Source organism: Pseudorca crassidens, chromosome 1 (assembly GCF_039906515.1).
Source record: "Pseudorca crassidens isolate mPseCra1 chromosome 1, mPseCra1.hap1, whole genome shotgun sequence".
Classification (NCBI taxonomy): domain Eukaryota; kingdom Metazoa; phylum Chordata; class Mammalia; order Artiodactyla; family Delphinidae; genus Pseudorca; species Pseudorca crassidens.
Window position 1 is genome coordinate 183,869,045 of NC_090296.1, and position 19,178 is coordinate 183,888,222.

General features: G+C 36.6%; 1 protein-coding gene across 1 annotated transcript in view; it reads left to right on the forward strand.

Annotated features, from left to right (window-relative positions):
• PLXDC2 (plexin domain containing 2) overlaps positions 1–19,178 on the forward strand; it is a 410,586-nt gene that overhangs the window by 358,347 nt on the left and 33,061 nt on the right. Inside the window, exon 13 of the mRNA XM_067702751.1 lies at positions 9,276–9,436. Coding sequence (XP_067558852.1) covers positions 9,276–9,436 — 161 coding nt within the window. The remainder of the gene's footprint in view (positions 1–9,275; positions 9,437–19,178) is intronic.

Here is a 19,178-nt window from a genome sequence, read left to right on the forward strand (position 1 = left end):
AATGAAGCCAACCAAGGTCATGATCATGTCTATATCATATCTATGGAAAGTTAAAAGAGCTATGAGACTTATTATATGAGCTACAAAATGAGATCAGTTGCAAGGGAAACTTCCAAAGGAAAAGTCAATTTAGTTAAAATTTTTATTTTTACTTGATTTTCTTCTGTTACATTCGTTAGCTCATAAATGGGTTCAATAATATTCCACAGGGAAAGTCATGTGTTTTTAATCCAAAAGTGGAACAGTAACATTTTAAGCATTTTATAGTTTAACTTCATTCTGAAGTGTTAAAAAAGAACATTTGACATCAACCATATAAGATTTATGAATTTTGAACAAATTTGTGTAAGACTTTGTCCAAAGCCTCTTGGTCCCCCAAAAGATATTAATACATTGTGGAATTTATGGGCTGTAGTGTTTCTTTTTAAAGCCAAGAGAAGAGTTAGATTTAGAAATAACACTTTAGAGTGAATAAAATTTCAGACAAGGAGTATTTCTATTTTAGTTTTACTTTATTGCTGGACTTTAATTATCAGCAAGATTTAAAAGTGGGTACAGACCATTTTAGCAATGTATTAAAATCTCTAACATATTAAAGGATTGTACTTCTAAATACAGAATATCAATGCTACATGCATGTAAATACTGAAAAAAAAAATCAGTCGTAGAAAAAGCAAGGAGACATAGAGGTTTAAAATTAAATGCTACACTTTGAAGAAACAAAAGGTCAATTTTTTTTTCCTTCTTTCCTCCTATCTTCTTTCTTCTACTTTATTCTTTCTTTCATTTTGTCTCTTATCAATAATTCATAAACTTTTCTTGAAATGAAGAAAATTAAACACATTTACATGAGGTCCTGAATATTTTCAATGTGTGCTTAATACCTTTTAAAAATCTGTTATCTTTGCTATCATGGTAGGTAAAACTCACCCAAAGATAGCGAATGCTTTGATAGCTTTGACAATTCTCAACAGTCCTGTCTGTGTCTAAATATCGATCTGCGTTTTATAATGTACTAAGAAGTTAGGAACTCATAAGAACTGATAGGTCACCCAGTGGCTCAGATGAGAGTATATTATCTTTGATACTATTGATTTTCTGTGCTTCATTTATGTTTTAAAGTATGTCTACAACATAGTAGAAAAAAAGATCTTGATTTGATAGGCTTTTCAAATATATTTATATACTTCCTTTTTTGGCCTTGAGGCTCTATTTGAGGATGTCTTATTGTGTTTTGTCATTAATTCATCTTATTTGAAGACACAACGTAATGGTAAAAAAGCTAAAGATTTGAATTGTCCTCTAAGCAATACTGTGCGTGTGTGAGGAGAATTCTTTGGCTTTTGTTCACTTTTGGACATAAATGAAAGAGCATAAGATATTTCTAAGAATAGAATTAGAGTTTGGTTTTCAGACTAGATTCCTTCTGACCTCTGAATGTTCCCCCAACTCCTATGGACTCTGACAAGCTTCAGAAGTTTGTACCTGAAGCAGGTTCAGAGTCTTCTTTGACCCACTTCTATCTGCCAGTTTCCAGGAACAATCAGTCGAGCCCCAGGAATGAATGTCGCCAAAGTTGACATCTTTGTTTATTGTCTTTTCTGAAGGAACGAAATCAATTTATTTGAGCAGTCTGCCCTTGAGGTGAATGAACTAAACTTCAAATATGGAAATTACTAGCACTTGCTTAAAGATTTTAAATTTCAATTTTGCGTTTGAGGTGCTCATCATTTTTAACACAAAGGATTCTCTGCAATCTGTTTGCAGGTCCCCCTAAGTGTGCAAAACCTATACCATTTAATTGAATAGTGGTATTAAACTGGAAACCAAATAGTGAAAGAATTTAATATCAGAGCACATCAATGGGGTGTTCACTTCACCTCCAGACTCAATGTCCCTTAATATGCCATCATAATACCTGTTAATAGAGAGACCAGCTAGAATAGAGATGCAGAAAACTTGGCTAAATAATATGAGAACAGAAAAATATGTTCTCCAGAAATATGTGTGTAATTTTTGCCACTTCATTTAGATGGTTATTCTGAAGCGTTTAAAAATAGCACTGGCTTGGGACACCAGGATAACACTGTAATACCTTGGAATTGAATTTGCTACATTTCTCCTTAAGTGTTTTTCTCTAAGACACATAAAGTCATGTGCACATTCATAGAGTCCTACATATTTATGTTGTAGACTGGTTAGTAATATTTTGAAAATCCATGAAGATTGTTTATTTTATTAAAATCATCATCATCCAAAAATGTTATAAAATGCTAATTGGCTAGTAACGAACTACAGTCTGTACAGGTTTCATTAGATATGAAAGGGTGTCTTAACATCTATACCAGTACTGTAAAGGAGAATTTGTAAAGGGAGATTTCATAAGTAGCCATTATTAGAAATATAAATAAGTAATAATTATGAAAGTAAGCATTTATGCCTAAATAAAAGGAATGAGTAGATTTCAAGGTATAAATGCAATTACGATTTTTTACTCTAAAGATTGGCAACCTATGTCCTGCAAGTCAAAGATAGTTTTACTGACGAGAACTCTTATTGAATGAAACATGTCCCTGGCTCTCCTCTTCCTTCCTGAGAAGGACTGTCCCTTGCCTACTGCCTCCTCAACAGGTTCTGGGTCTCTGACCCACTTGGGAAGTGACAGCCCAAGGTCAAGTCATAAGTGTCTTTTCCTTTCCTTTCCCATCCTCACACACACAAAAAAAATGAGACTGAACTTTGGCATGTTGCTTGTAAAAGACTGTTAATCCCAGAAATAGAACCAGATGCTTTTTGGATGAATGGATGGATGGATGGATAGATGAAGGGAAGGAGGGATAGAGGGATGGAATTATATATGAGATTTGAAGAACCATTCAAGGCTTCCTTTCGTGACTCAAGTAGATATTTTTGCCACATTTTCCCCAAAGCAACCTTTAAATTAATCCTATTTTCCCATGAAAGTAATCTGTCACACTCTTTTAAAAGTGAGAAAATAGCCAAGAGCACAAAGTGCAGTAATACAAGCATACTTAAGAATGAAGCCAAACTCTTAAAAGTAACAAATGTTCAGGGCAGAAACATAGTTTATATGGTGTCATGAATCTGACAGTATAATTTGCCTCATATAAAATACAATAACATAATAGCTACATTAATTAAGTACTTACTACATGCCAGGTACTCTCCTATGTACTTAATATGTATTAAATGTTTGATTTTCACAGCAACCCTATGGAGTGGTTATTGTTATTGACCATGTGGTAGAGATAAACTAACCGAAGACTAGACGGATTAAGTAATTTATTATAACCTCATTTGATCTTTATTGGAGAAGTAGTTATTCCACTATCTGTAACCCATTTTCAACAGCCTTTCTTTTTCTGTTTCTTTTATTTCCCTTTTTTCCCTCTCCCTCCTTCCCTCCACCAAACATGGGTTTAAGTACATATGATATCAGACATTGATACCCTCCTTGTCCCAGAGAAGTGACAAGACACACAGCCTCTGTCCCTTTGCAGGCACAATGTTAATTCTTTAATCATATTGAAGTTGATTTATCTTGACCTGAAATTACCAGGTTCTTTTCAGACTTCTTTACCAGAAGAACTCACAAGAAATAAGAGGAAATAGCAGTACATACAGTTCAGTGTTAATTGAGAAATTATTGATCACAGATTCAGAGTGCAGACTCTGAGGGCAGACTGCTCGTGTTTGAGTCCCAGTCCATCTTCATAGCTTTACAACCTTGGCACGTTTCCTAATTTTGCTATGCCTTAGTCTTCTCATCTATGAAATGGGAATAATAATAATGCCTATCTCTTATGGTCATTAATTTGATACTTGTAAAACAATACAAATATGCCTGGCAAATTGTAAATTGTTTATATTTTTATTGCGATAAAATACACGTAACATAAAATTTACCACCTTAATCATTTTTAAGTGTACAATTCAATGATATTAAATGCATTCATAATGTTGTGCAACCATCACCACTGTCCATCTCCATAGCTCTTTTCATCTTGTAAAACTGAAACTGTACCCATTAAACCAAAATCCTCATTCTCTCCTCCCTCCCCCCAGTCCCTGGCAGCCACCATTCTACTTTCTGTCTCTACAATTTTGACTACTCTAATCATAAGTGGAAACATACGGTATTTGTCTTTTTGTGACTGGCTTATTTCACTTAGCACAAAGTTCATCCATGTTGTAACATATGTAAGAATTTCCTTTCTTTTTAAGGCTAAATGACATTCAATTGTATGTTTATGTGACACTTTGCTTATCCATTCATCTGTTGATGGACATTGGGTTGCTTCCATGTTTTAGCTATTGTAAATAATGCCGCTAAGATAGATGTACAAATGTCTCTTCAAGATTCTGCTTTGAATTCTTTTGAGTATATACCACAAAGTGGAGTTGTTGGATCATATGGTAATTCTGTTTTTGATTGTTTGAGGAGCACCCTACTGTTTCCCATAGTGACCACATTATTTTCCATTCCCACCAAGAGCACACAAGGGTTCCAATTTCTCCACAACCTCACCAACATTAGTTATTTTCTATTTTGTTGATCGTAGCCATCCTAATAACTGTGAGGAGGTATCTCATTGTGGTTTTGATTTACATGTCCCTAATGGTCGCTGATGTTGAATATCTTTTCATGTGTTTAATGGCCATTTGTGTATCTTCTTTGGATAAGTGTCTGTTCAGGTCCTTTGCCCATTTTTGAATCAGGTTGTTTGCTTTTTGTTGTTAAATTTTAGGAGTTCTTTATATAGTTTGGATATTCTGTGGGCTACCTTTTTAGTCTGGTGATATTTTTCTGATGCACAAAGTATTCTGATTTTCATGCAGTCTAAAATGTCTATTTTTTCTTTTGTTGCCCATGCCTTTGAGGTCATATCCAGGAACTCACTGCCAAATCCAATGTTCTGAAGCTTTTGCCCTATATCTTCGTTAAGAGTTTTATAGTTTTATGTCTTGCATTTATGTGTTTGATTCATTTTGAGTTAAATTTTGTTTATGGTGTTAGGTAAGAGTCCAACTTCATTCTTTTGCATGCGGACATCCTGTTTTCCCAGCACTGTTTGTTGAAAAGACTGTCCTTTCCTTATTGAATGGTCTTCGCATCATTGTCAAAAATCATTTTCCATTTATGCTACAGTTTATTTCTGGGCTGTCTATTCTATTCCGCTGGTCTATATGTCTGTCTTTATGCCATTACATACGCTTCTGATTACTGTAACTTTGTAGTAAGTATTAAAATCAGGAAATGTGAGTTCTTTGGCTTTGTTCTTCTCTTTCAAGATTGTCTTGGCTATTCAGGGTCCCTTGAGATTCCATATGAATTTTGAGAAGGGTTTTTCTGTTTCTGCAAAAACATCATTGGGATTTTTATAGAGATTATATTGAATCTGTAGATAACTTTGGGTAGTATTGACATCTTAACAATATTAAGTCTTCTAATACATGAACATGAGATGTGTTTTCATTTATTTATGTCTTCTTTAATTTCTTTCAGCAATGTTTCATGAACAAGTCTTTCACCTCCTTAGTTAATTCCTAAGTATTTTATTCTTTTTGATGCTATTATAAATGGAATTATTTTTGTAATTTCTTTTTTTATTGTTCAGTGTTACAGTATAGAAATGCAACTGCTTTTTGTGCATTGACTTTGTATCCTGCTACATACGTCATTGATGAATTCATTTATCAGCTCCAACAGTTTGCCTTGGGAATATTTAGGGAATATTTAGGTGTATATATATATATATATATATATATATATATACACACACACACACATATATACACACACACACACACACACACACACATATATATATATATATAAAATCATTTCATCTGCAGAGATCAATTTACTTCTTTCTAATTTGGATGCCTCTTATTTATTTTTCTTGCCTAATTGCTCTGGCTAGAATTTCCAATACTGTGTTGAATAGAAGTAGCAACTGTGGGCATCCTTGTCTTATTCCTGATTTTAGAGGAAAAGCTTTTAGCTTTCACAGTTGAATATGATAGCTGTAAGTTTTTCATGTACGGTTTTTATTTTGTCAAGGTGTTCTCCTTCTTTTCCTAGATGTTGAGTGTTTTCATCACGAAAGGCTGCTGAATCTTGTCAAATTCTTTTTTTGTATCAATTGAGATGATTACACGTTTTTTCACCCTGCAGGAATCCCTTAAGCATTTCTTGCAGAACAAGCCTGGTGGTAACCGACTCCCTCAGCTTTTCTTTGAGAATATCTTAATTTCTCCCTCACTTTTGAAGGAAACTTTTGCCAGATTTTGGATTCCTGGTTGACAGGTACTTTTCAGCACTTTGAATATATCAGCCCACTGCCTTCTGTCTTCCAAAATTTCTGTTGAGAAATCTGCTCATATTCTTATTGAGGATCCCTTGTATGTGATGAGTTGCTTCTCTCTTGCAGCTTTCAAGATTCTCTCTTTGCCTTTGTCTTTCAAAAGTTTGATTATAATTTATCTCCATGTTGGTCTCCTTCATTTCATCTTACCTGAAGTTCCTTGAGCTTCTTGGATGTTTATATCAAATTTGGGAGGTTTGGATCCCATCAAACTGGGAAGTTTTCAGCCATTATTTCATCAAACATTCTCTGTCCCTTTCTCTATCTTCTTCTTCTTGGAATTCCATGATGCAAATACCGATCCATTTGATGGTGTCCCACAGGTCTTTTAGGCCCTGTTCACTTTTCTTCAATCTCTCTTCTTTCTCTTCCTCAGACTTGAGCATTTCCATTGTCTTATTTTTAAGTTAATTGATTCTCTTTTCTGCCTGCTCAAGTCTGCCTTTGAATGCTCTACTGAATTTTTAATTTCAGTCATTATATTTTTCAGCTTCAGAATTTCTCTTTGGTTTCTTTTTAGGTTTTCTGTCTCTTTATGGATATTTCCATTTTGTTCATACATTGTTTTCTTGACTTTCTCTACCTCTTTCTTTAGTTCTTCAAGCATCTTTAAGACAGTTGCTTTAAAGTGCTTGTCTAATAGATCGTCCATCAGGTGTTTTACATGGACAGTTTTTGTTGATTAATTTTTTTTCCTTTGAAAGAGCCATACTTTCCTGTTTCTTTGTATGCCTTGTGAAATATTTTTCAAAACTGGACGTTTGAATCTCATTAAGTTGGGACTCTGGAAATCACATTCTCCCCCTTCCCCAGAGTTTGCTGATTTTTGTTATCATATTTATTTAATTTATTTACTAGTTTATTGGCTTTGTAGGCTGTCTCTGTGCTGAGGTGTAATCTTGGGGTCTTTTCGAGTCTTTTCAGAGCTTTTCCCTGGCCACATACAGCCATGTTCTAATTTTCCCCACATGTGCATTTGATTTTGAATATCCTAGTCTCTCATATCTGGCTCCCAAAAGTCGGAAAAGAGAAAAATAAAGGGAGGTGGGATGAAAAGGGTACTGGTTCTTTAAATCACTTGGATGTTACTTTAGATCCAGGCAGAAAGGCTTACAACAATGGCAGAAGGTGCAAAACCAATGGCTGCATCTTTGTCTGCCCCTCAGTGATGAGAAGCACCAATCAATCGGTGATCAGAACACACTCCCAATGTTTTCAGGACAGGGTACATTTTGCCTACTGCGGTTCCTGCAGGCTGCTTCAGAAACAGGTGTGTAGTTGACTGCCACATGGCTAATGGGCGGAGGATGCATAGCTACTTCTGGACTAAGTGCTGAAACTGACTGAAATTAACCACAGCTTGCAGTCTGAGCCTTCTCCCTAGAAGTTGCAAGGCTTCCATAGAGTCCAGAGTTCCAAAACAGTTGTCAGACAGATTCTGCCAGTGCAATTGTTTTCTATGTGGGGAGACAGATTCCTGATAGTTCCTACTCTTCCATGTTCCCAGAATCTTCTCTGTAAATGAACTTTTACATAATGAATTACTCTTTAAATTTTACATTCTTTAACTAATGAATTTCTGTTATGTAAGGGAAACCTTTAGGAATTTGAGCTTTATTAGATTTGGAGAAGGATTACTGAATACCAACTGTGGGTCTCAGGCAAAGAATAAACAAATAGCAACAAAACTTTAAAGGATGTATAAGAAGAATTGGGAGGTCATATTTCTTTGCTCTATTTGAAATTCTGTTATTTTGTATTTACCACACATTCTGATAGGCAGTCACGTTCGTTATTTTCTATTAATGAAAATTATAATAAAAGAATTAAATCAGTGCTTATTAAATGAGGTTTAATAGACCAAAAAGCTGTTTAAAACATAGATGCAAAGGTTGGAAATAACAAAGATGTGAATTGGTAATGAAAGGATTAGGAATCACTGTTCTAGAACTTCTATGAGTCTTAAAGAATTTTCTAATGATTCAAAAGTACCAATCATATTATGTACTAAGATACAGTTACCTGCTGCACATAATTTAAGAAGGTCTCCTCTAAATGCCTGAGTAGACATCAAATATTGCATAATTTTAGAACAAGAGAAGACTTTAGAGATTAGTTTTATTTGGCTGATTGACTTTGCCTTGACTGATTATTACTTTAGAAATTTAATTTCTCCTTTTTCCTAACTCTCTGAAAATGGATATTACAGTGGAGAGCATCTCAGTAAAAGTTAGAGAAAATGATACTGACGTGTGGCATAGTGGAATATTTGCATGTGCTGTGTGTTCCCTTTAGATAGTGATAAACTATTTGAGGGTTATTTAGCATCCATCTGTTACACTTTTATAGAGCATTTCAGTTTAAAACAGATTTTGAAAATTATCCTTTGAACTCATGCACAGACTTTCTGAAAATGCCTGTGTAGCCCACCAAAATATGTCTGATACTCTTCCATTTAAATTTTCCAAAAGAAAATGAGAGAGGAGATTTCAAAAAGTAATCAATTTTTCCATAGGTAGGACTGCCAGTGGTTTAATGAGAAAAATCAAAGTTAAATTTATTATATAGTTAGTTTCAGATTTTCCACAGAACTTTTAGAATAAAGGCTATTAATTTTGCCTTATTTAACAGAATAAAGATGAACTATAAATTAAAACACAATTATAAATGTGTTTTTAATCATTAATAGTATGGATTTTTCATTTGCCCAAATAAAGAGCATCTAACTTCTAAAATTGGTGTTATGGAAAAGAAAAGGATAGTTGTACAGAAAGTGAAAAAAAAAATTCACTGGTACTTTATTAAGAGTATAAATATTCCCTCCAATGAAAACGCAGACCTACACGTGCACACGTGAATGTCCTGACAGCTGTGCTGTTCTTCCAGCCTCTACAGATGACAGTGCAGCCGAGAAGAAAGGGGGAACCCTTCACGCTGGCCTCATCGTTGGAATTCTCATCCTCGTCCTCATTATAGCCGCAGCCATCCTTGTGACAGTCTATATGTATCACCATCCAACGTCAGCAGCCAGCATCTTCTTTATTGAGGTGAGTGTCCAGTAGAGTACATGAAAACCATGCTAGCTGATGAACTCCAGCCATCTGCTGACACCACCTGCATTTAATAGTTAGCACATGATTTCTCCACTCTGCAGTTGTGAGCTGGCTGATGTCACACGTGCACGCATGCGTGTGCACGTACCTGTTGATAGATGGCTTTCACGTGATGAGCTCAGTTGCCTTACCTCAGGAGCTTTTAAAGAAATAAGCCATCTCGCCTTTTACAGATCGAAAAGAAAATAGAAACCATATTTTTTGTCTTAGAAACCATATTTTTTGCCTTATTGTACCAAGTATGTTAAGCAGCTGCTCTTCGATCCTAGAAGGAAATGAAGCGTATGCTGGAGGCTAAAGGATTTCGCTTAAATCAACTAATCGCTGTAACAGTAATCGAGTATTGGCCAGATTCATCATACAATATGGTGACCCTGCTCTTAAAACGCTCACAGACTATTTAGGAAAAATACATGTTTCCCTACAAAATAGCAGCTACAACAATAAGATTATGGTATGTGCCATCACCGTTTTGTGTGGTGTGTGTATATTTATACATGTACATATAAATGCACATGCATACACACACGCTCATTCAAACACAAAGAGAGCACTGTGCCGAATCAGTGTTGTGTTTTCATGTACAGAAAGTAGAGTTAGTGCCAGTGCCCAAGAGCAGTGAGGTAGGAGAACCAGCGGCTGTGTACAAAGGGCCAGAGCCAAGCCCTGATGTCCAGAAGGCCAGAGACTGGGAAGCCTGGGGGCCACAGGATAAGGTCAGTGTGACCAAGTCACCTTCTATCCTCCAGACAACTGGGCTTCCTGGGCCTCGTGTGTGCATAGCTTTCACCCCAACATCTTAATGGAGCCACTGCCCTTCAACACAACATAAATACTAGAGCAATGAAGAAAATCTTCTCCCTCGGAGCTTCAAACTTGTAAACTTTAGGTCTTTTCCAGTTCACTGGGTGAGGTACAGTGGGCAGCTTTGTTCACGTGTTGAGTAAGAAATTATAACGACCTTTAAACTACAAAGTTACCTTTAACCTCTATAACAGGGGGAAGTGAATGCAAATCAATTAAGTAATTGCTTAGAAGTCCTCTACGGCTCTCAACTGTCTGTGGAGTAAAGTGCAGTCTCCTTAGTTCTCCTTCAAGGCCTTGGCTCTTTGTATCTTGTCTATCATTTCAATTTTTATCCCATAGCTTCTTAACCTGGAGTTCAGTACCATCAAATTCACTCTATTCTCTTCTCCATACACACCCCAAATTCCCCATGTCACCAAGACATTACTCATTCTGTTCCTTCCACCAAAAAAGTCCTCCCCTTCCATCTCAATTCTTGAATTCTGTATCCAAGTAGCCTTCAATACCATGTACCCTGTAAGCTTCCCCGGACCATCTCTCTGCCAGGACAGCTGGACATAATCTCTCTTTCCTCTGAAATTCTATCCATAGTAATACATCTCTATCTTTCTCTGGCATTTACCTTTCTGTTTTGCATTAGAGTTAAATATGTATGTGATTTATTCCACCCTACAGACTTATAAATTCCTCGAGATTTGGATTAAATAACTTAAGCCTTTCAAGTAAGAGGTATTCTATCAGTATTTTCTGGAAAGAAAAAGATAATAAATATCCTAGGACATTTAAAACTTCCACTAAATTTTCACACATGAAGTCTTCCAAAAATGTCTTTCTCATTTAAAGTCATAATAATCGAGAAATTATCAGGTATTGCATTTAGTTGGAAAGCTCTTATTAAGTTTTGTTAATGTGCTTAATTTTCATGCAAGAAAGCAGAAAACTTTCCCGAGGTCATGAATGCATTGCTCCAAGATCTGACAAGTGACAAGCTGTAAAGCTTCAGTGACTAACCAGACATCAGGCTGCTGCTGTAACCCTCACAGGTTTAAGCCTGTTTATACACTATGAAGTTTATTTTCTGACACTGTGAAATATCTGATGGTGATGGTATTAGTGCAGTTGCACAGTGCAAAGGACCTAGTTCACACCGATTCACAGCAATCCTTGTATGACTGCAAAGTAAGACTGTAGAATAGTGAAAGTACTGCCGGGAGCGGGAGGGCATTAATCTTAGAGATAATTTAATTCTACACCCTTATAACACGAAGGAAGACACTGAGGTTCAGAGTGGTGGAATGGCTTCTCCAAGGTCGAAGAGCCTCACTTCCGGGAAGAGCTCTCGTGTTTCAACACTCAAGTGAAGCAGAATCATTCTGCAAATTCCCAGATTCTCTGTCAATTGCCAATAATTCTGCCTGAATCACTAACTCTTTGACACCCTGCTGTCTTCAAGCAGCTCACAGTGGCTGCCTGGCAGAAGATTTTTGAAGATAATAATCATAATTTTACTATTATTAAAGCGGACCCATGTTTTCAAAATTGAACGCATATCCGTGATGACTGCACAGTGACTGACATGCCAGACCTATGAATTCAAACGTTTGAATTACTAATTAAATTAGAGTTATTGGAGCTTCCCTGGTGGCGCAGTGGTTGAGAGTCCGCCTGCTGATGCAAGGGACACGGGTTCGTGCCCCGGTCCGGGAGGATCCCACATGCCACGGAGCGGCTAGGCCCGTGAGCCATGGCCACTGAGCCTGCACGTCCGGAGCCTGTGCTCCGCAACGGGAGAGACCATAACAGTGAGAGGCCCACGTACTGCAAAAAAAAAAAAAAAAAGTAGATAGCAGCATAATATAGAACATGAAAATCAACTTGGATGATATTGGTAAACTCAATCTCCTTATGCACCAATAACTAATTTTTTTTTTTTTGGTGGTACACGGGCCTCTCACTGTTGTGAGAGGCCCGTGGGGTAAATTCCACTTGATCATGGTGTATGATCCTTTTAGTGTGCTGTTGGATTCTGTTTGCTAGTATTTTGTTGAGGATTTTTGCATCTATATTCATCAATGATTTTGGTCTGTAATTTTCTTTTTTTGTAATATCTTGTCTGGTTTTGGTATCAGGTGATGGTGCCCTCATAGAATGAGTTTGGGAGTGTTCCTTCCTCTGCAATTTTTTGGAAGAGTTTGAGAAGGATGGGTGTTAACTCTTCTCTAAATGTTTGATAGAATTCACCTGTGAAGCCATCTGGTCCTGGACTTTTGTTTGTTGGAAGATTTTTAATCACAGTTTCAATTTCATTACTTGTGATTGGTCTGTTCATATTTTCTGTTTCTTCCTGGTTCAGTCTTGGAAGGTTATACCTTTCTAAGAAATTGTCCATTTCTTCCAGGTTGTCCATTTTATTGGCACAGAGTTGCTTGTAGTAGTCTCTTAGGATGCTTTGTATTTCTGCAGTGTCTGTTGTACCTTCTCCTTTTTCATTTCTAATTTTATTGATTTGAGTCCTCTCCATCTTTTTCTTGATGAGTCTGGCCAATGGTTTATCAATTTTGGTTATCTTCTCAAAGAACCAGCTTTTAGTTTTATTGATCTTTGCTGTCGTTTTCTTTGTTGCTATTTCATTTGTTTCTGGTCTGACCTTGATGATTTCTTTCCTTCTACTAACTTTGGGTTTTGTTCGTCTTTCTCAGTTCCTTTAGGGTTATGGTTAGATTGTTTATTTGAGACTTTTCTTGTTTCTTGAGGTAGGCTTGTATTGCTATAAACTTCCCTCTTAGAACTGCTTTTGCTGCACCCATAGGTTTTGGATTGTCATGTTTTCATTGTCATTTGTCTCTAGGTATCTTTCTATTTCCTCTTTGATTTCTTCAGTGATCTCTTGGTTATTTAGTAACGTATTGTTTAGCCTCCGTGTGTTTGTGTTTTTTACATTTTTTCCCCTGTAATTGATTTCTAATCTCATAGAGTTGTGGTCAGAAAAGATGCTTGATATGATTTCAATTTTCTTAAGTTTACCAAGGCTTGATTTGTGACCCAAGATGTGGTCAATCCTGGAGAATGTTCCATGTGCACTTGAGAAGAAAGTGTAATCTGCTGTTTCTGGATGGAATGTCCTATAAATATCAATTAAATCTATCTGGTCTATTGTGTCATTTAAAGCTTGTATTTCCTTATTAATTTTCTGTTTGGATGATCTGTCCATTGGTCTAAGTGAGGTGTTAAAGTCCCCCACTATTATTGGGGGATTGTTGATTTCCTCCTCTTTTATAGCTGTTAGCAGTTGCTGTATGTATAGAGGTGCTCCTATGTTGGGTGCATAAATATTTATAATTGTTATATCTTCTTGGATTGATCCCCTGATCATTATGTAGTGTCCCTTGTCTCTTGTAGCATTCTTTATTTTAAAGTCTATTTTTCTGATATGAGTTCTGCTACTCCAGCTTTCTTTTGATTTCCATTTAAATGGAATATCTTTTTCCATCCCCTCACTTTCAGTCTGTATGTGTCCCTAGGTCTGAAATGGGTCTCTTGTAGACAGCATATATATGGGTCTTGTTTTTGTATCTATTCAGCGAGCCTGTGACCAAAAGTTGGAGCATTTAATCCATTCATGTTTAAGGTAATTATCGATATGTATGTTCCTATTACCATTTTCTTAATTGTTATGGGTTTGTTTTTGTAGGTCCTTTTCTTCTCTTGTGTTTCCCACTTAGAGAAGTTCCTTTAGCATATGTTGTAAAGCTGGTTTGGTGGTGCTGAATTCTCTTACCTTTTGCTTGTCTGTGAAGCTTTTGATTTCTCCATTGAATCTGAATGAGTTCCTTGCCAGATAGAGTAATCTTGGTTGTAGGTTCTTCCCTTTCATTACTTTAAATATATCATGCCACTCCCTTCTGGCTTGTAGAGTTTCTTCTGAGAAATCAGCTGTTAACCTTATGGGAGTTCCCTTGTGTGTTATTTGTCGTTTTGCCCTTGTTGCTTTCAATAATTTTTCTTTGTCTTTAATTTTTGTCAATTTGATTACTATGTGTCTCAGTGTGTTTTGCCATGGTTTTATCCTGCCTGGGACCCTCTGTGCTTCTTGGAATTGGGTGGCTATTTCCTTTCCCATGTTAGGGAATTTTTCGACTATAATCTCTTCAAATATTTTCTCGGGTCCTTTCTCTCTCTCTTCTCCCTCTGGGACCCCTATAATGCAAATGTTGTTGCATTTTATGTTGTCCCAGAGGTCTCTTAGGCTGTCTTCATTTCTTTTCAGTCTTTTTTCTTTATTCTGTTCCGTGGCAGTGAATTCCACCATTCTGTCTTCCAGGTCACTTATCCATTCTTCTGCCTCAGTTATTCTGCTATTGATTCCTTCTAGTGTATTTTTCATTTCAGTTATTGTATTGTTCATCTGTGTTTGTTCTTTAATTCTTCTAGTTGTTTGTTCTCTAATTCTTCTAGGTCTTTGTTAAACATTTGTTGCATCTACTCGATCTTTGCCTCCATTCTTTTTCCTAGGTCCTGGATCATCTTCTCGATCATTATTCTGAATTCTTTTTCTGGACGGTTGCCTGTCTCCACTTCATTTAGTTGTTTTTCTGGGGTTTTTTCTTGTTCCTTCATCTGGTACATAGCCCTCTGCCTTTTCATCTTGTCTATCTTTCTGTGAATGTGGTTTTTGTTCCACAGGCTGCAGGATTGTAGTTCTTCTTGCTTCTGCTCTCTGCCCTCTGGTGGATGAGGCTATCTAAGAGGCTTGTGCAAGTTTCCTGATCATCTTTATTTTTCAAATAACATTTTTTTCTTTTATTATATACTCTTTGTAAACATCATTCTGATGGTTGTATGCTATTCCATTCAACATTCATTCAGTAGCTTTACATTGATTGTCTCTTATGCTGTCAAGTGGTATTCAGAAAGCACTGAGGGCCTAACGTTGCTAACATTGCCTTGAAGTAAAAAAGAACCTTATTTCACGCAGTTTGACTACATGTTAGTTTTCTATTGCTCTGTAACAAATTACTACAAACCTGATAACCTAAACTAATACACACTTACTATCTTACAGTTCTAGAGGTCAGAAATCCAAACTTAGTGTCTTTGCGCTAAAGTCAAGGTGTTGGCAGAACTGGTTCCTTCTGGAGGCTTCAGGAAGAATAATTTCGTTGCCATTTTCAATTGTTTCAATTGCTGCATGCGTTTCGTGGCTCCTGGCCCCTTCTTCTCATCATTCCAACCTCTGCTTCTATCATCACATCTTCTACTAATTCTGACCCCTGCCTCCTTCTTATAAGGCCCATTGTGATCCAGGATCTCCCCATGTCATGGTCCTTAATTTAATCACATCTACAAAGTCTTTCACCTTTATGGTGGTTGACAGGTTTTTGCAATTAGGACATGGACATCTTTGGGAGGCCATTATTCTGCCTACCACAGGTTGAATCAAATGTGAGATGCATCACACACTCCCCATTAAACTGTGACATGCCCTTGACCTTAAGACACATCCCAATTTCCATGATATTAAAATGTGACCCAGTGTGTATCTTTGTGTATTTCACCACAAAATCTAGACTGCATTAAACACTTGTAGGAATTAGTTTCTGTGCTGTGCTAGACACTGTGCACACTGTGATGAATTTTAATGACTTGGCCTCCAGTGGGTAGACCGCAGTTCATGCAGCCAGTCTTGTATTGTGGAGCATTGGGGCTCTTACCATTTTTTGCTGTGATAATTGGCCCCATTATGAACATAGTAATGGTAACAGCGAACATTTATTAAATTCACTGGGAGAAGTGATTTACACTTATTACCTCATTTAATCCTCACAAAGACCCTATGAGGTACTAAAATTATCTCCATGTCATAGATGAGGAAGATGAGGCACAGCATTTAAGCAGCTTGCTCAGTATCATGCATTTAGTCAGTGGTGGAGTAAGGCTATCCAGTCCAGGCTCTCCAGAGATCATACACTTAACCTCTAGGCCATGCTGCCTCTCTGTGTGTAAAAGGGTCTTGCTTCATGCACTGTATGTTGCAGTGTAGGAGGATGTGTAGCTAAGGGCATACATTATGTCCTTAGAACAGATTCCCCAAAGTAGAATCAGATGAAAGAAATAAATAGTTTAAAAGCACTTAACAAATATTGCCAAAATCGTTGCCCAAAGATGTACACCAATTTATGTAGTTGTCATTGCTATTGTCTTTTTTTAGCGAAGATAATAATGACAGTACCTATTATCGGTTTTGTTCTTGCAGAAAATATACACCAGTTATTATATGTTTTGTGGACACAAACACTCTTCCTCATACATTACCTGGGCTTTAGCTTTTAAACTTTTTGTTTATAGAAAGAGAATAGGATAAAATGGGGATTTAATTCTAGAAATTCATTGTTATATGGAATGCCAAGTGAATGTGACTCAAGGCAATAAAACGATTAAAATCAAGAGAAAAGTAGATGAAAATCAGGAGGCCTTGATGATAAAGCAAACCCGTCACTCCATATATTGTATAATTAAACAATAATTGAGTTGACTGTTTACACCTCATGTCTTCATACAGAGGATCTGGGCCAAGAGTTCCATTCTCCTGAGACAGTCAGTCTTACTCATCTGGCAGAATGGTCTATTTTTCAAAAACTTACCTTCTGTATTCCTCCATCACCCTCTTCAGGTCTTAAACTGAGCATTTTCTTTCTTTTGACTTTTTACTATATGGATTTCATTTTGGGTTTACCTGTCTGGCTTCTCTCAGTAATTTTCGAATAGACACTTGATTGTGACCAAAACCCATCTTTTATACATGAATGAATAACATGCTTAAAAATCTTTTTTAAAATCAGGTTCACTGTCTTGAAATAAAATAGCAGAGAACAAATATTCAAATAAGCATGTTTTTCTTAATTTTTAATAGATTTTGATGAAACTACTATCTCTTTGGAAGAATTAAATATGCCTTTGGTTCTACATCAAATTTAATGTTTGCTGAACATTCCTAAGCATGGATTCTGTGATTTATAATAAATTTTTATTGCATGAATATGGGCTACAGACATAAATGTTTGCACTGTTGAATACTATCACTATTTAAGATTTTTAAATAAGATACAGAAAATGTAATCTAATTGAAGGCCAAGAAAGTAATAGTATAAAGTGGTAACCATATGAAAAAAACAATCCCATGAAAGGATTCTATGTGGACCATAAACAAAATAATTTCAATTAGCAATCTTAATAAAAGAATCCATGATGAACACCGTGCTTAATTTTCTTTAGTATTCTAAACAATGGCTGATATTTAGACATTTATGTGCAGATGTGACTGTTCTATATTAATAAAAATGAAGAGAAACGGTAAAACTGATGATAAAGATGATCAATACCTTGGCAAAATAGATTCTATGAGTAAAATATTAGCTTTTTTGATAATAGAAAAGCAAAAACTAAGAATACCCTATCCTGCTGCTGATGCTGTAGGGCACTATTGAAAACGTCCTCAGAGAGAAAGAAATCAGTAGAAAGGACTCATTTAAAGATGGTAGAGAATTATAGGAACAAGGTCCTTCATGTTTCAGGAGAGCACTAAGACAATGCAATGGTAATGGAGTTTGTCTCTGAGTAGGTTACAATTTTTACTCTGAGGATTGGAGAAAGGACAGGGGCAGAGCTGTGCTGTCAGTGTGGCAGCCACTAGCCCTGTGTTGCTGTTGAGCAGTTGGAATGTGGCTAGTCTGGAATAAGGTGCATGTAAAATACACACCAGTTTTTGAAGTTTGAGTACAAAAATAGAATGTATGATAACATTAATAGTTTTATATTAATTACATGTTGGAATGAAAATATCTTGGGTATAATGGCTTAAATAAAATATATTATTAAAATTAATTTCACTTTTTAATGTGGCTACTAGACACTTCTAAAATTATGTTGGTGGCTCACACTCTATTTCTACTGGACAATGCTGGTTTATAGAGAAAACCTTGCAGAGAAGAGGGGGTTAAACAGAAAATCTGATTCTCTCCATATTTTTTTTTTTTTTTGCGGTACGTGGGCCTCTCACTGTTGTGGCCTCTCCCGTTGCGGAGCACAGGCTCCGGATGCGCAGGCTCAGCGGCCATGGCTCACAGGCCCAGCCTCTCCACGGCATGTGGGATCTTCCCAGACCGGGGCACGAACCCGCGTCCCCTGCATCGGCAGGCGGACTCTCAACCACTGCGCCACCAGGGAAGCCCTCCATATTTTTTAAAAGTAGAAAACCAGGTGATTTTCAGCACAAGGGAGAAGTTAGATGCTTGAGGAGAGAGATGGCTGACAAAGCTATCTGATATGTTGACCATTCATTCATTCATCTATTTGAATTTGTTGAGTCCCTATTATGTGCCAGGTACCCAAGACACAGAGATAAACAAAATGGACAAGAAACCATCCTTGCTGTCATGCAGCTTCCATGCTAGTGAGGAGAGAGAGAAGATAGATATACTTTAAGCTAGGTATGGATTTCAAGTTGAATGTTTAGTTATAAAAGAGACAGTCCTCATAAAATGCTTAGAGAAAATGTTAACCTTTTTTGAGCAGTAAGATATTATTAGTCAGATAATGAAGGATATAAGAGTTTATGATGATCTTTGTTCCTGAACTTCAAATTTGGTAATAATCAGTTCTGGGTAGATATGTACAGTACACACACATGCATAAGTAAATAAGACTGCTCTCCAAAACAGTTAATTTTCCTGAAGGACAAAACAGTCTCACCATTCTTAAATTGTGCATACTAATTTGAACTTGAAGTCACACGATGGTTTTCAGAGTAAAACCTGGACGTAAATGTCTAAATACGGGCTTCCCTGGTGGCGCAGTTGTTGGGAGTCCGCCT